Source organism: Barbus barbus (genome assembly GCF_936440315.1).
Source record: "Barbus barbus genome assembly, chromosome: 41".
Taxonomy (NCBI): Eukaryota; Metazoa; Chordata; class Actinopteri; order Cypriniformes; family Cyprinidae; genus Barbus; species Barbus barbus.
The window spans coordinates 4,333,876-4,357,200 of NC_136719.1; the positions used below are offsets into that span (position 1 = coordinate 4,333,876).

General features: G+C 37.0%; 2 protein-coding genes across 3 annotated transcripts in view; both read left to right on the forward strand.

The window, feature by feature from the left end:
• Positions 1-276: 276 nt before the first annotated feature.
• On the forward strand, positions 277-11,213 carry stxbp3 (syntaxin binding protein 3). Its single transcript, XM_079402803.1, has 19 exons — positions 277-367; positions 1,348-1,397; positions 2,388-2,469; positions 2,690-2,766; positions 2,857-2,929; positions 3,245-3,345; positions 3,428-3,573; positions 3,671-3,764; positions 4,745-4,869; positions 4,974-5,072; positions 5,717-5,783; positions 5,890-5,955; positions 6,115-6,195; positions 6,273-6,408; positions 7,319-7,425; positions 7,720-7,824; positions 8,904-8,989; positions 10,203-10,351; positions 10,446-11,213. The coding sequence occupies exons 1-19, from the start codon at positions 322-324 to the stop codon at positions 10,544-10,546; spliced, it is 1,791 nt and encodes a 596-aa protein (XP_079258929.1). The 5' UTR covers positions 277-321; the 3' UTR covers positions 10,547-11,213.
• Positions 11,214-12,036: 823 nt separating this feature from the next.
• LOC306860528 (geranylgeranyl transferase type-2 subunit alpha-like) overlaps positions 12,037-23,325 on the forward strand; it is a 17,494-nt gene continuing 6,205 nt past the window's right edge. Inside the window, exons 1-14 of one of the 2 annotated variants that reach the window (XM_079402254.1) lie at positions 12,037-12,104; positions 12,407-12,429; positions 12,507-12,617; positions 12,682-12,806; positions 14,230-14,417; positions 14,501-14,743; positions 16,713-16,796; positions 16,897-16,979; positions 17,069-17,164; positions 19,211-19,316; positions 19,455-19,506; positions 21,029-21,123; positions 21,216-21,322; positions 21,619-21,735. In XM_079402254.1, the coding sequence (XP_079258380.1) occupies positions 12,427-12,429; positions 12,507-12,617; positions 12,682-12,806; positions 14,230-14,417; positions 14,501-14,743; positions 16,713-16,796; positions 16,897-16,979; positions 17,069-17,164; positions 19,211-19,316; positions 19,455-19,506; positions 21,029-21,123; positions 21,216-21,322; positions 21,619-21,735 (1,410 nt within the window). In that variant the 5' untranslated portion in view covers positions 12,037-12,104; positions 12,407-12,426. The remainder of the gene's footprint in view (positions 12,105-12,406; positions 12,430-12,506; positions 12,618-12,681; positions 12,807-14,229; positions 14,418-14,500; positions 14,744-16,712; positions 16,797-16,896; positions 16,980-17,068; positions 17,165-19,210; positions 19,317-19,454; positions 19,507-21,028; positions 21,124-21,215; positions 21,323-21,618; positions 21,736-23,325) is intronic. The other variant, XM_079402255.1, reaches the window with a different exon arrangement.

Here is a 23,325-nt window from a genome sequence, read left to right on the forward strand (position 1 = left end):
TAAAATTGAACACGTATAGTTTTATTAAATTGTTTGTTAATGAACTTTATGTTGTTCCCTGGGCAGTAGCCTAATGGTGGATAATGTACTTTCACAAATAAACTCGTTCCGAGGAATATTTCTTCATCAAAACAGTGAGTTGACAAAACCCAATATAATTGTTACATATAATTTTAAAAATCCATCAAAATAGACCATTAAAGCACGATCTATGCTTGATGCTTTTATAAATCTGCGCATATCCTCTATTAAAACTATCACACATGAACGCGCACTGTCACTCCTCCCAGATGACGGACGCGCGCATCGTCTCAATTCAAGATGGCAACTGGAGCAGACCACGGCTTGAAAAAAATAGTTTGGCAAAGTAAGTTCACTGAGTAATCAGGGGATTTAAAGAGAGCTACAGTCGTTTCGTGAAGTTTTGTTTTGGTGTCAGTAAGGATGGGTCTCGGTGAATGTCTTGCGTGTGTCTTTGAGTCAGTTTCCGTTAGCTGCTGTGCTAATGTTAGCCAGTGCTGTTCAGGTTCACTTTGATCATCTGCTCCGGGTGTTTCCCGGGAACGGGCTTGTTGTCATGACTTTAATGGAACTTCAGTTCTTCCGCGCGCGCGTTACATTCTGCGAACTTTATCAGTGACTTCCGGTCGGCAGGGTTATTGTGTTCACAACACTTGACGAAGACTAGCCATAACAAGCACACAGTTATTTTGCCATATTAAAATATATGGATTCAGTGGTAATTATAAGCTGATGATAACGGTGTATGTGTGTGTTTTAAAAAGCATTATAAATGGTTATATGCACTTTAACATGTCTGGCAGTGATCCTCAGCAAATTCCCAAGGCTGTAAAATGACTCAAATGATTTTAAATTGGTGCTGTCAAACGATTAATCACATCCAATATAAAAGTTTTTGCTTATATGTGTGCACATGTAAATGTGTATATACTGTGTGTGTGTGCATATATATATATATATATATATATATATATATATATATATATATACACAGTACACATTATGTAAACAAAAACGTTTAATTCAGAGGCAATTAATTGTTTTAAATATATTATTTTTAAATGGTATAACTTAATCAGAATAAGAGAAACCTCCACAGATCAAGATCTACATGTAAAATAGCATTATTATTGAGTATTTTACATCTCGCACACTCACACATGCTCATTTATAAGCAGGTTTTTACTTGTCTTTGCACTCTTCAAGCAGAAAACAACTCAAAACCGAAAGTAAAGCTTCTTGGAAATGTTTCCTAATTCTCAGTCCCATGGTGCATCATGGAGATTCATTGCTATAACTAACAGATTTCTTTATTGGGCATCATAGGAATCAAGGACACCCTCATTGCCGACTGCAGAAAGTCAGAAGTATGGAAGGTCAGTTTGAATGATTTTTTTTTTTTCTGTTTATATTTTGCACATTTGTGGCCATTAAGGGCTCTCCAGGTTCATGTGGCTTGATTGGACTCCCATTGAGCTGAACTGTGCTCCTGCTGTATACTAAACACAGAGGCTGGCTCATCTGAGCAGGTCACCCACACAACGTTTCCTTTACTATATCAAACACAAACCATACTATCTCTGGTAACCTCTCAATGAACAAGTCTTTATTTTCTTTCTTTATTATTAATTGTCTTTTGCTATAATAAATGAAGAGTTAATTTGCAAAAACAGATAACTCCGTTTTTAACAATTCTCAGAAATCATGTTTTTTCATTGTGCTTTCCAATTAATATCAATCAAACTGCAGTTGGGTTATTTTGACTAGGTTAAATAACAACAAAAGCTAACACAATGAAAACATAACATAATAAAAAACATGATTTTTGAAAAAAAAAAAAAAAGGATTTATCTGTTTTTGCAAATAAACTCTTCAACTGGAACCTTATTGTAAAGTAAAGTGGTAACGCTTTATTTTAAAGCGTCCTCGTTGCACGTTACATGTACTTACTATTATAATAACAATAAATTATGCATAATTATGTGCAAGTAACCCGAAGCCAAATCCTAAACCTATAGTAAGTGCATGTAGTTAATATTACTCGGTACTTAAATGTATAATTACACTGTAATTAGGACACCTTCTAATAAAGTAACCCTGTTATAGTGTCAGGGTTTAGGTTTAGGGTTAATTGCTTGTAATAATGCATCAATTACTGTTAGTACTAAACATTTAGTACATGTAACAAGGGCACTGAAAAAAAAATGTTACTGCCTTAACCATTAAACTGATTGGCACTTTGAACATTTGTTGTAATGAATGGTATTTTAATTCTAAAAGTGTAGTTGAAACCAGTATATGATTCGCACATCTTAATACGATGCATTTGTCACATTCTGTAACTGATGTTAAATCTGTTCTCACAGATCCTCATACTGGACCATTTCACCACGCGCCTCCTCTCCTCCTGCTGCAAAATGTCCGATCTCATGTCGGAGAACATCACAAGTAAGTAAAAGAAGAGATTTTGCTCCTGGTGTGTTAGACAGAAATCCAGCTGTCTCCCGATTCAGTGTTTGAACTTCATTGTGTAGTGAGAGCCGGACGCTCTTCCTTCCTGTGTTTTCCAGAAGGGAAGCTTTTCATTTCCTCCATATCAAGCAAAAGAATAGACATGTGCTGGATGGGGAATTGTTGTCATAACGTCTTACCTCTCGTTTGTTCACAGTTGTGGAGGACCTGTACAAAAACAGAGAACCAGTTCCAGAGATGAAGGCCATCTATTTCATGACACCTACTGCCAAGGTCAGAGCTCAGGAGACACAAATAATAAGCATAATATCACTTACTTTACAGTGATGATCTGTTTGTGACCCAAATGTTTTCTATTTGCAGTGTATTGATGCATTTATTAAAGACTTCAAACCGAAACCCAAATACAAAGCTGCCTATGTCTTCTTCACTGACTGTGAGTTCACTGATTTGATTCTCAAAAGTGGATCGTGTCGGTGCTGTCAAATGAGTAATCACAATTAATCGCATCTAAAATACATTTTTGTTTATACAATATGTGTGTGTACTGTACACCACCCAAACGTATACACAATGAAAGACGGTGGAACTATTATTCTGGCTGTAGTATTGTTGCTGCCGCCGGCGCCGTGTCCTGGAAAACTACTTTGTTTGGGCTTCAATAGCGATTAATCATTTGACAGCATTAGATTGTGTGGTTATTTTCAGCAAGAGTGACGTTTTCATTACTTGTATATCAAAATGACCACAGACTGTCCTGATGATCTCTTCGACAAGATGAAGAAGGACTGTGCCAAGCACATTAAAGTGTGTAAAGAGGTCAACATCTCGTTTCTCCCACTGGAAGCACAAGTGAGTGTATCTGGCGATTCGTTTAGCCTGTTATGGCTGAGTCTTGTGTTGTTTATGATTGCGTGTGTTGTCACCTGTGCAGGTGTTCAGCTGTGATAACGCAGAAGCCTTCAAGAGCATCTACACTCCGAACAGTCCGGACCGAGATCAGACGCTGGAGATGATAGCTGATCAGATCGTAACGCTCTGTGCCACGCTGGACGAGTACCCTGGAGTCAGATACAAGAAGTACAGTCTTACTCACTTTACATGTGCTCAAATTACACCTGATGCTTGAATGAATATTTAATCTACGTTTCTGTAATGCATTTGCTGTTCTATGTAGAGATCCGAATCTTGATTATGGAAAGAAGTTGGCTGAACTTGTGGATAATAAACTGGCACGACATTATGAGTTGGATGATATTTCGAAAAAAAAGGTGAGAGAGTTTACAACAACCTCACATGACCGTGTATCTGATTGATGAGGTTGGATTTAGAGCTGGACACCACCATAGCTTTTTTTTTTAAAGATATACTGATGTTCAGAAGTTTTGGGTATACTTTTTTTTTTTTTTAAAGGAATTAAATTAATACTTTTCTACTGCAAGGATGCATTCGATTGATCAAAAGTGACTAAAGGGATTTTTAACTAATTTTTAACAAAAAATCCTATAAAAATTATTTTTTTCTCATTTTAAGCTTGACCACTTTTTTCATCTTTGATGATAATCAGAAATGGTTCTTGAGCAGCAAATCAGCATATTCTACTGATTTCTGAAGGATCATGTGACACTTGAAGATTGGAGTAATTCAGATTTGATCACAGGAATAAATTAAGTTTTACAATATATTTAGATAGAAAACTTATTTTGTAACAATATATCATAATATTACTATATCTGCTGTAGATCAAATAAATGTAACCTTGGTGAGCAGAAGAGGCTTTAAACATTAAAATAAATCTTAAAAATTCTTAACTTTTGAACGATATTGTATTTCAGGCTTTTGACAATATTTGTATTTATTCATATATGAAATGAAAGTCTAAGTTAATTCAGATGTTTAAAGCAAGAAGTAAAATACAGTGCAAAATACTTGGGAATTAAATAAAAAAAAAATTCAAAATTGTAAAAAAATAAAAAATTGAGTGGCTTGATGGATTGCTGATAAACTGAAAAAAAAAAAGTTCTGAATCGGTTTCATTAGATAAGACATTTTGAAAGGACTGACTGAGGAAAATGTTTTGTTGGAAAAGCTGTAGTAGGATTGGTAAATCAGATCATGTACTCCCTGAAGCTTTATTTTGATTAATTGTTTTAACCCATAGTGTTTGTAATGTTCTTTTTCTGATATGGTCTTATAAGTGATATTTCTGCTTGGACAATCTGCCTCGTCCGTCCTCTCCTCTCACATTCAGGGAAAAACGCAGGCTCAGCTTCTGATTGTCGATCGTGCGCTGGACCCTGTTAGTCCTATTCTTCACGAGCTCACCTACCAGGCCATGGCTTATGACCTCATACCAATAAAGGACAACACCTATGAGTATGACACCGCAAAACACTAAATCTTTATTTACTTTAACAGACGTCCCTGCTCTTATTTTGGTTCTCCTGTGTGTTGGTGTTTTTCTGTCTGTTTTCTCTTAGGTATAAGTTAAAGGATAGCTCTAAGAAAGAAGCTTTATTGAACGACGAGGATGAATTATGGGTCAAACTACGTCACATGCACATTGCCGAGGTCACTGGGTGAGTAGCATTACTTGAGTTCATTTGAGCTCAATCTGACACACAAACATTGGGTGGTCGGTTTTCTTTAAACTGGATACATTTCTGTATTCAAAAAATACACTACAGTTCAAAAGTTTAGGGTTGTAAGATTTATCTTTTTGAAAGAGGTCTCTTCTGCTCACCGAGGCTGCATGTATTTGATCAAAAACACAGTGAAAACTGTAATGTGTATGAAATTATTGCAATTCAGAAGAACTGTTTTCTATGTGAATGTATGGTAAAATGAAATGTATTCCTGTGATCAAAGCTGGATTTTTGGCATCATTACTGCAGTCTTCAGTGGCACATGATCCTTCAGAAATCAGTCTAATATGCTGATTTTTTTAATAAAACATGATGTGAGCTTAATGGGAACAGGGCTGTGCTGAAAGGTTACAAAAATGTATCCATTAAGCACAGCCAGACTTTTTGAATTTAATGATGTATATCTTAATTGAAATGCTTTTATCATATAAAATTAAATATTTTTGTGTGAGAGATTAATATTTGTTGTTTTTGTACTGAAACCAATATCTTGTGCACTAAAAATGTCTCAAAGTCTGTTACTGTTATAAATATCCTTGTTAATGTAATCAGCACCATTGTATTTATTTATTCCAAAGGCAAATCCCCAAACTGGTGAAGGAAATCTCCGCCAGCAGAGGTGAGAAGAAACAGGCTGATGAGAAGGTACAGTTTATTTTTACAATTAATTGCACCTCCAAACAATAACCGTAGTGTCCAGTTGCAGATTCCCTCATATAAGTATGTCATAGATGCCCCCTGTCATTGGCAGATCTCAATTGGAGGCCTATCACAGCTCATGAAGAAGATGCCAGGCTTCCGCAAGCAGATGGCTCAGGTAATCGAGCCGCCTTGCATGTCCTGAAACAGCATGCTATCACATGACACCTGTGACTCTGAAAGATCACATTCATAATGCCTGTACGTTCAATAGTGGCGGTCGAGGCTGCCTAAAATACTCGCATGCAATTTAATGTTTTGCATTTCTCTCCCTCAGAAAACTGTCCACTTATGTTTAGCTGAGGATCTGATGAGTCATTACCAGAAGAATGTGGAAAAACTCTGCAAAGCTGAACAGGTAAAGCTTAATGATGTCTCGAGAGAAAGGATGCCCTCTTCTGTCCAGAGTGTGACATCTTCGTGCTTTGCATGTAGGATCTGGCTGTAGGTGCAGATGCTGAAGGACAGAAGGTCAAGGACCCCATGAGGACGTTACTTCCTGTGCTGTTACACCCACATGACACCACTGATAAGATCCGGGCCGTTCTTCTCTACATCTTCAGTCTGAACGGTGCACATTTCTCGTTTTATAAAACTATAATTTTGTGAAATATTATTGCGATTTAAAATAACTGCTTTCTATTTTAATATATTTTAAAATATAATTGATTCCTGTGATGCAAAGCTGAAATTTCAGCACCATTACTCCAGTCTAACTAGATACCTAGCTGGGGACTACTTTCAGGCGCTGCGTAATATCATTGCGCCTGCTGCACTCTTAATTATCGGAACTCTTTGGTCATTTTTGAGCGAGATGCTAATGGTCTAATCAAATTCAATGATCTATGCTAAGCTAAACGTGCTACCGCCAGACCCAGAGGTCGGCTAAAACTCAACTGTTTAACTCGAGGCGAGTTGTAAAATGAGCCTATTTCCAAAAAAGTGGAGTGTTCCTTTAAAATACTAATCTTTTCTAACAATATAATGTACACTACTGTTCTTTTTTTATTTAGCAATGATGTGTTAAATGGATAAAAAGTGATAGTAAAGACTTATGTTGTTAGAAAAGGGTTCTGTTTTGAGTAAATGCTGTTCTTTTTAACTTCTTATTCATCAAAGAAGCAAGTATCACACGTTCCACAAAAATTTTAAGCAGCACAACAGTTTCAATACTGATAATAAATCAGCATAATGCATTGATTTCTGAAGAATCGTGTGACACTGAAGACTTGGAGTAATGATGCTGAAAATTCATCACAGAAATAAATTTATATTAAAATGGGAAACTTATATTAGGAATTGCAATAATATTTTACAATGCTCCTATTTTTTTCTTTATTTTTGATCAAATAAATGCAGCCTTAATGAGCAGAAGAGACTCCATTAAAAAAATCCTACTGATCCCAAACTTTTGAACGGCAGTGTATGTTTTCCTGCTGGATGAGTCCCGCTGAATGTGTGTGTTTATGTGTGATGAGCAGGTACGACAGCGGAGAACCTGAATAAACTGATTCAACACGTGAAAATCGAGGATGAGAGCGGGTATATCCTGAACTGGAAACATCTGGGAGTTCCCATCATATCCACGGTGAGTCCACGGATGCTTTCTGCCTCTGCTTCTTTTTCTGCTGATATTGCATAATTCTCTCATATTGGTGACTTATTATTTGGTTAATTGCAGTTTTGTAATTTGGAATGTATTTGGTATTCATACAAACAAAATTTCATGGCAGTCAACGGCATTTTGTAAACCACAGCAAAAGCTAATTTTATTATTGGTTTAAGAGCATTGATTTTGGACGGTTCTGTTTGCATGTGTGAAATGCAACTGCTGTTTTACATGGATTTATTTTTCCTGATACTCCATCTCTCCTCATAACAGCCGAGCAGCATGTTCTCATTTCGTAAACAATCTCGGAGAGACCGGTCAGATGAGGAGACTTACAAAGTGTCTCGCTGGACACCCGTCATTAAAGATGTAATGGAGGTGAGTGACACTTACTCCTAAACATCAGTTGCCCACAGTCACACGTTACAGAGCAACAGTGACTACGTTTACATGGACATCAGTAATCTAATTATTTACCTTATTCTGAATAAGACAATATTATAATTAAGGTGTTTACATGAGTTGCTTTCATGTTCCCGTTTGACATGTTATAGTACATAGATCGATTAATGGCATGTCATTACGTCCCCATGCGACGCCATCCAACGTCCAACCCAGAATTTCACGTATAACACATAGTTCGTCTTCGTTATTTTTAATTTTATGAAAGCTTCAAGTGCAGTTAATTATTTAAGTGCAGACGACGGTGGTGTTGAAGCTCTTTTATTTGCCGTCAAATTTTTTTTTTTATTATTTGTATTTGCCATGAAATAGCCAATGCAGCTGAAATGGCAATAAATTTAAATACACCCAACTTTTTTTATTATTATTATTATTATTAACCACAATATATTTGCCACAAATTGAAACAGCAACAAGTTGAGAATTATAGATCTAATGCAACCATAAATGTATATACTGAAAATTGACGTATTTATGTTTGCAAGATGTACAAGAACAATGCATTTAAAAATGTTCCTAGAAGTCAAGTAACTGTCCTGAAGCGCAGTAAATCTCATCACCTGCCCTTGGGCTGGCAGGCCGTCCTTATTGTTGAGCCCCTATTTATAATACAGCAGGATATGAGCTTACAGTTATAATGTAAATAAGACCCTGTTGCATATATGTATTGTTCAGAGCTAAGGCCGCTGACATTATATTACAGGTTATGACTGACAGATCAAATATCATGCTTCCAGCAATCATAAAAAAACAATGTCTTGTTTTCTTGTCAGCTATATATAGCACTGGTAAAAGCCATTGGGTTGGTCAGTCATGTGTTGATTCCCATGGGGCAGTTTCTTTTTCAAGTAAAAAGAAACATTGAATTGCACAAGTTCAGTCAGACAGGTTCACAGCAGCCACCATGAGAATAGTATTAACCTTAGTTTCTTTTCTACACTTCTGTATCATCAATCTTGTGTGTCTGTGTGTGCGTGCACATGTGTTAATGGCAGGATGCCGTGGAGAACAAACTGGAAGCCAAAGACTGGCCGTATCAGTCTGAGTGTCCGTCTGCGTGGAACGGCTCTCGTGCTGTAAGGTAAGGCCAGAGAGACTGATTCACGCAATTCACATTTCACAACAAGTCAAATGATTAACCTTAATGTCCTTTAAGATACACGCTTAAATCAGTATTGTACGTTGACTCCAGCAGCAGCTGTGGCATACTTTCATGGCAGCTAAATCCCAAATGTTTCATTGTAATTGTTCAGTGTCTCTCTCTTCATTCCTCTGGCTGTCAGAGTGGTGAGGTAAGATGAGAGGGAAGATCCACCCTTTGGGTTATTGCCTGTTCTTCCTGTGTGCACATAATTACACATATTAGGTTTCATTTCTTTGTGTATGTTTTTTAATAACATGGGCCTACCTAAAGTTTAAAGGCTTCTCATTTCCTGCTGATGATATAATTGCATGGTGTCATAGATCATACAGTACTGTTCAAAGGTTTGGGGTCAGAAATATTGATTGGTTGATGGAAAGACATTAATACCTTTATTCCAGGCATATCAAAAATGACCGAAAAGACATTTGTAATGTTATAAAAGAATTCTGTTCCAGTAAATGCTGATTTAATCATTTGAATTCACTTAGAATATTAACCAAATTTACACCAAGCTTATGTAATATAATATAACACTTTCTGATACAGAGATTGTTTCCAGGTATTAATTGCTAAGCAGGTTTTTTATTGGTTTTAAAGAATTACAAATATATTCATGTTTATTTTGCATTAAATTAATATTAAATTAATAAATCGGGGTATATCAAACAGATGAAAAGTGACCGTTAAGACATTTATAATGTTACAAAAGATTGCGATTTCAAATAATTTTTATTTTTTTTTTAAACGTTGAAGCAATCCAGCTGTTTCCAACATTGATAATAATAATAAATATTTTATTTATAAGCAGAAAATCAGTATATTAGACTGATTTCTGAAGGATCATGTGACACTGAAGACTGGAGAAATAATGATGCTTAAAAATCCGCTTTGATCACAGAAATAAGTTATATTTTACAATATATTCACATAGAAAACACCGGTTTTAAATTGTAATAATATTTCAAAATATTACTGCTTTACTGTTTTTTGATGAAATAAAAGGCAGCTGTTGAGCAAAAAAAATTAAAATCTTTCGAAAACAAACAAATCTTGTGATTCCAAGCTTGTGAACAGTAATGTCTCTGAAGTGTTTTCTAACGCAGCGTGTGGTTTAACGTGTGCCTACATGCATCGGCCTGTCTCCTGTCAGTGCGCGGCAGAAGCACAAGGGCAGTTCTCCGGATGATTTCAGGAGCGGCTCGCGGCTCATCGTCTTTGTTCTGGGTGGGGTCAGTTACTCAGAAATGCGCTGTGCTTATGAAGTCACACATGCTACTAAATCCTGCGAAGTCATCATCGGTAAGAGCTCATGATTCACTAAACCTGAAAGAGGCTTAAAATGCTGCCTGTGTTATGAAAAGGTTTAAATAATGCCTTTTTTTGTTGTCTGTAGGTTCGACGCACATCCTGACTCCACGCAGTCTGCTGGAGGACATTTATAACCTGGGCAAACAGCCCATGGAAAGCTTTACCATCGAGGAGGACAAACCCTGAGCGGCGGCGCGGCGCGGCCCTGCCATTCATTCCTCCTCTCAGGACAGAAGGGAACACATCTCAACTGCTTCGTCACCTCATACAGCATTATTTCTCATTCACTTCAAAGCTTATCTCGTGAAAATAAACCAATAGTTCTACATTTGAGGTCATTTAATTTCTAAAACTCTCCAGTTGTGCTCAGTTTAGGTTATATATAACATTAATCGCTTTTAATCATGTTAAATAGCTTTATAAAATACCGTAATTCAGAACATTATCTATTAATATGCATCATGATTAAGGACTAACGCAACACCCCATTCGTTTAATAACCCTTTACATGACCAGAGCCTTACAAGCTGGTGCCTTTCTTCACTGTTAACACTTTTCTTGTATTTATATCTCACGCACTAACGGTAGTTACTTGTAAAATCCTTCCGGTTTGTTTTTGAATTAGGTTAAATTGTACATATGTATTGTGTGCTTTTGTGCTGCTGGAGTGTTTTGCTTGTATAAAACATTTACTCGTGAATGAAAAAATGAGGGATTTAACAGATTTAATACTTTATTTTGAACAACTTTCGTAACAAGAACGACATGGTTCAGTTCTTCTGGTTTGTAATGTTTATAATATTGTCTGTCTAATGGCAACTGTACTTCTACATAAACATATATAGTGTCTGTGTATGATTTCATGGATTCTGTTCTTTATATAAGTTTCTGAAGAAAAGGCAAGAGGGGGTTTAAGCAGGCAGGGTGCGAGCTGTTTGTTGGTGTCCAGTGAGCTATGAAATTCCTTCTAGAGTTGAAGAAAACTGCACAAAAGCAACCAGATATGGGTTCAGAAGCATCGGGCTCATAAAAGACTGGGAGCGGATGGTGTTTGTCCTCTGTCTCTGGTTACACAAAGACCCTCTCGGAGGACCTGGTGACGCCGAGTAATCTAATCTTATCAAATCTGCCCTATTTTGGGGCTTAATGTAATGCATGCAAACATGGATGTGCGTGTTGAGCATCTGAATGCATGCTGTGCAAAAGCCTGTATACATTTACACAGCTCTGTCTGACAGAAAACTGACACTACCTTCATTTGTGGGAACAAACACACCACTAGAAAACATGAGTATGATATATATATGTATTTCCAAGAATAATCATCTGTACTGAAATTCAGTGTTTTATTTTTCAGTTAATTTATTAATCTATTATTTTGCCAACAAATTTATTATATATAATCTTTTCAGATGATTGTTTCTAGGTACGAATTGCCAAGCAGCTTTTAAAATTATTATTAATACTAATATTGGTTTAAAGAATTGCATATGTAACCAGGCGATACATTACAATACACAAATAATAACAAATAAAATTACGTTACAAATAGTAACACATTTTACATCTTTTTATTTAGTTTTTATATATTGTTAAAAACATAGGCTTATTTCCCCTATAATTAAAATTATTTTAAAATCAAAAGACAGAAATAATAAAAGTATCAGATCGACACTAGTCGCGATGACGCGTTTTTGAAGCGACGGAAGAGTTGTTTGTATTACACGTCCAGCACATCCTAAAGGTAAGACAAAACACTCTTGAACATATAAAGCTGTTTAATAGATATAATGTTCATTTCGCAGGGTAAAGCACAGTTTAGCGCATGTTGTGACAGACCTGTGGTCTCTGTACAGCGTGATTATTTAATTGTGATGTAAACGATGATGGGGTGTTTTACATTTCAAGTCTGCCTTCATTCATTATCTCTTGCTCTTATAGAAATCTGAATTTGATATATTCAAAACAAATTCAAGTCTTCCTTTATTCAGATTTCTATATATGTGTGTTACCTTATTGTTACAAATGAATCTATTCTGTTTCTAGATCTCCATCAAGTGGTGATTATGGTGAGTTGTTCTTTCTGTCACAGTATTATGGTGTTTCTTCTAGTTTGGCCTCATCTGTCTCTTTCTGTTACTGTCAGCACGGACGAGTGAAGATCAAGTCAACCGCGCAGCAGGAGGAGGAGAAGAGGAAAGAGAGGGAGAAGAAGTTGAAAGCGTTTGTGTCTGCTCGTGATGCCATCTTGAAAAAGGTTTGTTGTTGTGCATTGAATGTAGTCATGTTTGGAGCTGTCTGTAATAGTTTCTCTGTCTCAGAGGAGTGCTGGGGAACACGACGAGGAGGCTCTGCAGTTGACCCAGCAGCTCCTGTCCTCGAACCCGGACTTTGCCACGCTGTGGAACTACAGGAGAGAAGTGCTCTTACACCTGGAGACGATACGGTAAGAGACCGCTGCACGTCTGGGACACATCAAGCCGTAATGCAAACCTACAACATCTGCAGGTATAAGATATAACGTATGAGAGGCTTGCTCTATTGTGAATGATGTCAAATTAGGATGACCGAGGAATCATTTTCATCTTAAGAGGTTTTGTTTCTCAGTATTGTTCCCCACCATCATTAAAATAAATGAATTGACACTGCGTGATGAATCCGTGTGTCATTCGTTTTTTGATTTAATATTCAAAGTAGAAAAAAAACAAAACAAAAGTCTCCTTTTTCGTATTTTTTCCAAAAAAAAAAAAGAGAATTCAGCTTAAATTTTTGTTTTTCGTTCAGGGATAGAAAATGTCCCGGTACACGTTGTGTCGAGCTATTTAGTCTGCTTGTTTGAGGAAAAAAGATTAAATGTAGTTGCAATAAATGCAAAAAGAATCCGTACAACTACAGCAGCAGCGGAGGACTATTATTCTGCTGCATGAAAAACTGCGAAGAACTGATGACGGCACAGTTTGATCAGCGGCTGACCAATCAGCAGAAAGGGGCGTTTAATTCCTGCCCACCTGTAGAAAGCAAATATTCAAGCTGTTTATTTATTTTTCTATCCCTGAACGAAAAATGAAAATTTAAGATGAGTTCTCGGATTATGATGGTTTCTGATTTTCAACATCTACTGACTTCATTAAATTTTGTTGACATTAATTTGTAAATGTTTTAGAATTTGTCAGTATAATATGGTTATTGACTAGATTTATATCATATTTTATTTATAGTTCTCAAATCACACATTTACACTTTGTGTGTGTGTGTGTGTGCGCGCGAGAAAATGCCAAAACATTAATTATTAAAAATAAATAATTATTTGAAATCCTTATTTTTTCAATTAATTCTGCCCAGGGCTTCTATAAATTAGTTTATTATATTATGATGCAAATCACACATGTATTAAATGCAAAATCAAATAAATAATTTGATCAACTTTTTGCATAAATCAACTTTATTTTGCTTCTGAAAGTCTGTGACGTTTTATTCTAAATCTTGTCATATTTTACTAAAACGATATAATTAGTGACTAGATTCATACCATATTTTTTATATGATGCACATATAAACCATATTTAAACGTTACACGTATACTAAATTGTGAATCAATTTAGTTTTTCTACTGAAAATGAGTTTTTCTGCTTAAATGCAGAAATTATAAATATTTCTGACTGGTCTATGAAATATTTCACAGCTATGAATCTTTATAAATGTTTTTATTTTTTTATGTAAAGTGTCAGGACATAGCAGTAATTAACAAAATCAAAACAAAATAAAAATAAATAGTCAAAAAATATAATAAATAAATAGTCATTAAAAATGACAACCCCCTCATCAAATATGAGCAAAAGTCAGAATCTATTTCTCTCTGCGTCCTCTAGAGAGAAGGACGAGGTGCAGAAGCTGTATGAGTCTGAGCTGCACTTTATCGAGGCCTGCTTGAAAGTCAACCCCAAATCTTACGGCTGCTGGCACCACCGCACCTGGGTAAACACGCGCCTGCCGCAGCCTGACTGGACACGAGAGCTCGGCCTCTGCGACCGCTGCCTCAGCCTGGACGAACGCAACTGTGAGAGAGTCATGGACTGAGCAAGATAGATATGAGAATGGACTTTGTGTCGTTCAGTTTTCTGATGTGTATTTTTTCCTCAGTCCACTGTTGGGATTACCGGCGCATGGTGGTAAAGGAGTCTGGTGTTTCTGTGGAGCAGGAGCTGCAGTTCACAGATCGTCTGATCGGCTCCAATTTCTCCAACTACTCCAGCTGGCATTACAGGAGCACGCTGCTACCTCAGCTCCACCCACACCCTGACTCCGCCCCCAACACAAGCCCCTCCCCCACCGCATCGCCTCAAATTCACTCGCACAGAGTCTGTGAGGAGCAGCTTCTTAAAGGTACATGAACTCATTTAGGGCAGCACACAGTGTGTAAGCAATAAGGCACTCGAGGTCGTGCTTTAACTTATTCCACCCTGCTTAATTTCAGCATGTCCAGAACATTATCAGTTTTTTTAATCTCTGATTTTATGGCTCACCAGTGTACATGAGGTCATGATGTACAGGCTATGCACCAATCACAAGTTTGGTGTTGGTAAGACTGCATATATTTAATATTTAATAAATATTATTTATTTTTTATAAAGTAATATTGTGAAATGTTAATACAATTTACAATTTAATTATTAAATATTAATAAATAAAAGTGTGATTTTTAAGTTTTCTGATTAAATATCTTGTAAAAAACAAAAACAATTGTGATGCAAAGCAATATGACATTGATATGCTGATTTGCTGCTCAAGAAACGTTTCTGATTAATGTCAGTGTTGAACGCAGCAACAGCATTTATTTGAAATAGAAATATTTTTGTCAATTAATTATTCAGCTTAATGCATCCTTGTCATTAATTGATTTCTTTAAAAAAATAATTATAATCCTACTGACCCCAAACTTTTAAACGGTAGTTTGAATCTGGCCTATAATCAATCAATTAATTGCTAAATAAATAAGTAAATAATTCATTTTTGCACAGTAAAAAGCATTTAAAAAGCATTTTAGTTGTAATTTAAAATTAAAATATGTTCTTGTTGATGATAATCTCATTATGCCATTGACTCATTATATTATTAAATTAAAAATTGCTTTGAGTTAAAGGAGACATATTATGCCCCTTTTTACAAGATGTAATATACGTCTCTGGTGTCCCCAGAATGCGTCTGTGAAGTTTCAGCTCAAAATACCCCACAGATCATGTATTATATCATTTTGAAAATGCCTATTTTGAGTGGAAGCAGAAACACTCTTGATTTTCTTGTTTCTTTAAATCCAAATGAGCTGCTGCTCCCGCCCCCTTTCCAGAATAGAGCTGCGCCAATTCAGCTCGTACCTGCTAAAAACATCTGTTTTGGTTCTGATTATCATGTTTATCGCACTGAAATCATTAGTTTAAACTTCTGATATACGGTTTTCTGAGCGCACACATCCGCAGCACACGGATAGAAAGCGGCTGTCACAGCATGCGAGTAAACTAAGTTCTCATTCACACACAAGTTTACGTTAAAAACACATGAGTTACTAAAACAGTCAGTTATGTCTGTGAATGTAAACAGCTGGGAAATAAATTGCATGATTATTTTAGATCTGTGTGGCAGCAGCATACAGTAAATAAATCAATAAATCCACTGCTCTGTTGTCTCGGAGGCTGGGACTAAATCGTGGTCTGTGCTCGTCTGTGCAGCCAAAGACAGAACAGTTAGCATGTTTTGCTCAAACTTTCACCATGGCATTAGATACGCTAATATTATAATGAGATCCCTTTGCCACGTCACCAAAGGAGCGAAATCAGATGCACTCGTTTTTTCAGAAGCTTGCAGAAAAAGGCTTACTAAAACAGAGTTACTGGGTTAATCTTTTTCACGTTTCCTTGGTTGATACATGCACTGGGGACCTGATTATAGCACTTAAAGCACTTGGAAAAGTCAGATTTCCATGATATGTCACCTTTAAATTAATTTTCATTATGCGAGTAGACCGTGTACTTTATATAGACCCTGTAAGACAATAATTAAACAGGTAATTTTTATTTTGTTTCTTCTTTTTCTGTTTTTTTTTTTTTACACATGTGTCTGTATTTTTGTGGTTATTTTGCTGTTCAAGGCTATGGTAATATGGTCAAGACCTGGACCTGCTTCTATCTTTGCAGTTAGAAAAATAATTAGCCCTTCAGAGTATCTGTCAGACAATCACAATCAAGCGTCTAAGGATGCTGTGGTATTAACAAAAATATTTGACCTCAGGTTGCCTCTGTTTACCATTCAGAATAATTTCAGTGAACCATGTGGTAAATTTCTGACTTTTTTTCTCTAGAATATGAGCTGGCACATAATGCCTTCTTCACCGACCCCAACGACCAGAGCGCCTGGTTCTACTACCGCTGGCTGCTGGGCAGAGGTGTGTGTGTGTGTGTGTGTGTGTTTAGAATTGCTATGTATTTGTGAAGACACGTCTGCTCACCCCTGCTGTATATGTGTGTGTGCTTGTTTGTGTTTAGCGGAGCGAGAGGAGATGATCAGTTGTGTGTACGTCAGCCGGGAGGAAGAGAGGGTGTCTGTCGCCTTCTCCAAACCTGTTCATGTAAGTGAATCCTGAGAGAAGTTCAACAGCAGTGTTTAACCTCATTACGACTGAATGAGTGTCTCTCTCTCTCTCTCTCTCTCTCTCAGGCTCAGTCAGAGGGTCTGATGCTGGTGTTGGATGGGCAGCCTCAGCAGGTGGAGTGGAGAAGCGCCCCCCCGCGTTTCCGTCACAGTCCTGTCTGGGTATCCTTTCAGTTCTTCAAGTTTCTTCAAGAAGCTTGACTTCCATTTTAAACAGAAAGTTATCAAAAATGTATTTTTTTTCTTTTTATCATTTACTGACCAGTATTTATTTTTTAAGGAATAGTTCTTCTAAAAATGAAAAAATTGCTAAAAATGTACTCACCTTCAGGCCATCAAAGTGGTGTGAAAAAGTGTTTGCCCCCTTCCTGATTTTTTTATTTTTTTGCATGTTTGTCACACTTTAATGCTTCAGATCATCAAACTAATTTAAATATTAATCAAAGATATCACAAGTAAACACAACATGCAGTTTTTGAATGAAGTTTTTTATTATGAAGGGAAAACAAAATCCAAACCCACATGGTCCTGTGTGAAAAAGTGCTTGCCCCCTAAACCTAATAACTGGTTAGGCCACCCTTAACAGCAACAACTGCAATCAACTGGCCACTCATCTTGGCAGAATTGTTGTAATTAAGCCACATTGGAGGGTTTTCGAACATGAACCGCCTTTTTAAGGTCATGCCACAGCATCTCAATAGGATTCAGGTCAGGACTTTGAATAGGCCACTCCAAAGTCTTCATTTTGTTCTTCTTCAGCCATTCAGAGGTGGATTTGCTGGTGTGTTTTGGATCATTGTCCTGCTGCAGAACCCAAGTTCGCTTCAGCTTGAGGTCACGAACAGATGGCCGGACATTGTCCTTCAGGATTTTTTGGTAGACAGCTGAATTCATGGTTCATTTATCACAGCAGCAAAACAGCCCCAGACCATCACACTACCACCACCATATTTTACTGTTGGTATGATGTTCTTTTTCTGAAATGCTGTGTTACTTTTACGCCAGATGTAATGGGACACACACCTTCCAAAAAGTTCAACTTTTGTCTCATCAGTCCACAGTATTTTCCCAAAAGTCTTGGGGATCATCAAGATGTTTTCTGGCAAAACTGAGACGAGCTTTATGTTATTTTTGCTCAGCAGCGGTTTTCCTCTTGGATCTCTGCCATGCAGGCCATTTTTGCCCCGTCTCTTTCTTATGGTGGAGTCATGAACACTGACCTTAACTGAGGGGGGCAAGCACTTTTTCACACAGGCACATGTGGGTTTGGATTTTGTTTTCCCTTCATTTAAAAACTGCATGTTGTGTTTACTTGTGTTATATTTGATTATTTCAATTTGTTTGATGGTCTGAAACATTAAAGTGTGACAAACATGCAAAAAAATAAAAAATTAGGAAGGGGGCCAACACTTTTTCACACCACTGTATATGTGTGTTAATGGGAACAGATTTTGGAGAAATGTAGCATTACAACACTGATAAAAACATCACAAGTAATCCACACCACTCCCAGTCCATCAGTTAATGTCTTCAGAAGCCAAAATCTGCATGTTTGTAAGAAACAAATCCATCTTTTAAATTTATACCATAGTTTCGGGCCAAAAAATGAATCCATATAACGCTTCCTCCAGTGAAAAATGCCCCAAAAATCCACTGACATTTGTTTAGGACTGTTTTGGATTGTTTTCACTTGCTTGATCTACGCATATTTTGCTCCTGATTCAAATTAGTTGACTTTTGTCAGTGGAAAACGCATTATAGTATATAGTAGTAGATAGAATAGCCACATTTTAGCCAGTTTGAAGTTAAAAACTTGATGTGTGACTTTGGTGTGGTGTGTATTATTGTGATGTTTTTATCAGCTGTTTGGACTCTCATTCTGACGGCACCCATTCACTGCAGAGCATCCATTGGTGAGCAAGTGATGTAATGAAACATTTCTACAAATCTGTTCATATGAAGAAACAAACTCATGTACACCTTGGATGACCTGAGGGCGAGTAAATGTTCAGCAAATTAAAATTTTTGGAGGAACTATTCCTTTAAACCTGTGACTTTCCTCCGTGAAACACAAAAGGAGACATTTAGCAGAATGTTCTGCATGCTCTGATCCATATAATGAGCTCTTCCTTTCTTTTTAAAGCACTTGATCTATAGTTTTATTTATTCATACACTCACACACACAGATCTTTAACTGTCTCTGTCAGCTGTGTGATCTTCCCCCCGGCTCCATCAGTGACTTAAGTAATGAACACAACCTGACCGTCCACTGGCCAGAGAAATACACACACAGAGACTGTGCTCTCTACACAGGTGAGCGCCACACTGACATGTGCACGTGATTGAGTGTTTGCAGGGGAAAAACAGCTGAGGAGGATTTTGTATTTATTGAATGGAGATGGATGAAGATGGGCAGCGAGAGCAAGTGTAAACATCTCTGTCATGTTTTAGGCTCTGCTGAAAGCTGGTGCAGAGATTCTGCCACTGATCAGGAGCTTTTCAGGTACTGCTGTGTGTTTGTATGTGTGTTCATGTTAAGAGATGATGTTAAATTGTTTTATTTTTTTACTAAAATTTGAAGATTGATTCTTCAATGTGCATATGCAATAAACAATTGAATTAAGCCATTTTATTGGCAACTCACACGTCCATCGATCTTAACACTACCATTTTAAAGTTTGTGAACTTTTTAGTAAAGATGCATTAAATTGATCAATACTTTTTTTTGACAGCAGAGAGATTTATGATGCTACAAAAGATTTCTTTCAAATATATAGATGTATATTTTTTTTGTTTGTTTTCTGAACTTTGTTTTCAAGAATCCTGAAAAATGTATTCTGTTTTTCACAACAATATGAAGCAGCACAACTGTCCTCAACATTGATAATAATCAGAAATATTTATTGAGCAGCAAGTCTGTATATTAGAATGATTTCTGAAGGATCATGTGACATTTTAAAATGTATATGGATATTTTAAATTCAATAATATTGCGCAATTTTACAATGTTTCCTTTTTTTTGATAAAAATAAATGCATGAAAATTAAAAAAATTAAAAAATGTACAGACCTCAAACTTTTAAATAAATTAAAATATTTAATTGTAAAAAAATATTAATTTTTGAATCCAACAGCGTTTCATAACCAGAAGCAATAAATTTACACACGATAAAAGCTATATATTTTATTCAAACAATACACTGAATATTAAAATTTGATGTTAAAGCATTGCAAGGTTTCAATGTATTATAAAATGTATTTGCTAAGACAGCCTCCTGTCCTATTTGTCTACGCATACAGTAAATTTGAAGTTTTAATTAAACACTAAAACATATTCTGTTTTTCTCAAGACACAGGAAAACCAAACACTGAACTTAAAATCTGCAAAAAAACTAAAATTATAAAAAAAAATGTCTCCCTCTTAATGGACTTTATCAAACGTGTAATGTCCACATTTGTTTCGCTCATGAACGAAACGTTTGTTGAACTTTCATAATTAAAGTAACTACAGGTGATTTGTTTTTGAAAAAACAGAAATAACCTCCCTATCCTGACAGGTGTCCTGAGAAATCACTGCCCAGTTCTCTGTACACAACTATCAGGGTGGTGTCCCACCCCCTGCCTGTCAATCATTTCACAGATTCAAGTTTGCTCACATATCTTTAGAGGGCTGGGTTTTGGTTGAGGTTAAAATGAAACTGTTATAATGTCAATGGTGTACAAAAAAAATAATAATAATAAATAGCGGCATTTAATCAAAAATAATTTTGATTAAAAACTACCCCTATATATATATATATCACACAAGTCTTCTTAAAATGTGTATTACACTTTATCTGTCGCTGACATCAACAAGTAAAATAATCACTTCAGATTTATGCCACTTATTTGCAACACAATTGTTTTATTTGTCAAAGAGGTCTTGTGATGAGGAGAGTAATGTCTGTCTTAATGTTTGATTGTGTTGACTAATTTATTACCAGAAATTAGATCAATTGCTTGTGTGTGTGTGTGTGTTTGTGGCAGGAGTGAGTTGTCGGTTGAGAAAAGTTCAGTGTTACAGGAAGAGCTTCAGTCCTGCAATCAGCTGCTAGAGCTCGAACCGCAGAACAAATGTAAGTGTGTCAGTGTGTTTTATTTGGGTGTGTTTTGTACATGCATACTTCACACTGCATTTTTATTTCCTTATTCTTTCACAAGAAACTATTGTAAGTCTGTGTGTGTGTTTCAGGGTGTCTGCTGACAATCATACTCCTCATGAGAGCTCTGGATCCTCTAGGCCATGAGAAAGAGACACTGGCACATTTTCAAACCCTCAAAGTGAGAAAATACTATCACAACCTCAACAATAAAAGATGCTCTGGCAGCAGGAAATAATCAGATCATATACATAATAAAAATCAGTATTAGGGTTCTGGAAATAAGAAATGCCTTTTAAAATCTCAGGACTTGATTTATACTCTAATAATGTGTCATCCTTGTCTGTGATGAATTCCACGTTAAAGTAACACTAACTCCTCAGTATGAGCAATATAGTAGTAGTGATTTCTGGCTTTGTAAACACCACTTAAAAGAAGGCAGTTTAATTGATCTTTTTCTCTTTCTCTCTCTCACAGGAAGTGGACCCGATGCGCTCTACCTACTACAGTGACCTGTGCAGCAAGTTTCTGATTGAAAACACCATTCTGAAAATGGAGTATGCGGAGGTGCGAGTGTTTAGCCTGTCAAATAAGGTAATTTTTAGACAATTTTTAGAATTTAATTTAGTTTTAATTGTTTTATTTATTTCAGTTGAGATGTTCAACAAATTATGATATAGTTGGTGGTGGGGGTTTACATGAATGTATCTCTGAGTGGAACTGACTGTTTTAGAAAGGTTTAGATGATTTTTTTCTTCTTTTCACCTTGTCTCCTTATTATGCATATTTAAGGGGACCTTTTATGCAAAAAACACCTTTATAAGTTGTGTGGCTGCAGTGAAAACAACCAGCCTATAATGGTAAAAATCCACCCACCCATTTTTTTATAATCCAAATAAATCATAAACAGTCTCTGAACAAGCGATTTCAGAATTTCCCTATGTATACATCATCGTAGGGAAAAAGTCCTGCCCATTTGTGACAGTCTCTGCCCTAGTAGCATAAACGCATCCCTGAGTGAGAAGCAGCAGACCACCATTACTGTTTTCCTGCTGTAGCTGCTGGCGAAACAAAGTCAGCGCCAAAGAGGCATTACAAGTAGGGATGCTCCGATCCGATACTCAGTATCGGTGTCGGCTCTGATACTTGTATTTTCTGCCAGATCGGGTATCGGTCAGATGAGACCAATCCAAATCCAATATTCGTCCTCCACTCTTCCCTTTACGTCCTCCACTCTTCCCTCACACACTTGGACAGCAACAATGGGAATTATGTAAGGCTGCTATTCATTGATTATAGCTCAGCTTTCAACACTATAGTCCCCATCAAGCTAGCTTCTAAACTCACAAACCTCGGCCTAAACTCCTCACTCTGTGACTGGATTCAAGACTTCCTCGCCGGCAGACCTCAAGTGGTGAAAGTTGGCCAGTTCACCTCAAGCTCCATCACTCTGAACATAGGAGCCCCACAGGGCTGTGTCCTGAGTCCCCTGCTCTACTCTCTCTACACGCATGACTGCGTGTCCTCTCACAGCTCCACATCTATTATCAAATTCGCTGATGATACTGTAGTTCTGGGCCTCATCTCCAACAACGATGAGACCGCATACTTGGATGAGGTAGAGAGACTCACATCATGGTGGCAGGACAACTGTCTCTCTCTCTGAATGTGAGCAAAACTAAAGAGCTGATCATGGACTTTAGGAAGAGACAGCAGCAGCCCTACACTCCTCTTATGATCAGTGGGACCCCTGTGGAGAGGGTGAGTAGCTTCAAGTACCTCGGTGTAAACATCTCCGAGAACCTGACTTGGACTACACACATCCAAACACAGGTTAAGAAAGCCAGGCAAAGACTGTACCATCTGCGACAGCTGAGGAAATTCAGGGTCTCACCAGCAATCCTGAAAACTTTCTATTCAGGGACCATAGAAAGTGTATTGACTCAGTGCATCTCAGTGTGGTATGGAAACAGCTCCAATCAGGACTGCAAAGCACTACAGAGAGTTGTGCGCTTAGCTGAGCGCATCTCAGGGTCTGCTCTCCCCTCTCTGCAGGACATCTACCTCAAACGCTGCAAAAATAGAGCTGTCAAAATCTTCAAGGACTCTAATCACCCTGGTAACCATCTATTCACTCTGCTTCCATCTGGTAAGCGCTTCTGTAGCCTGATGGCAAAAACTGAG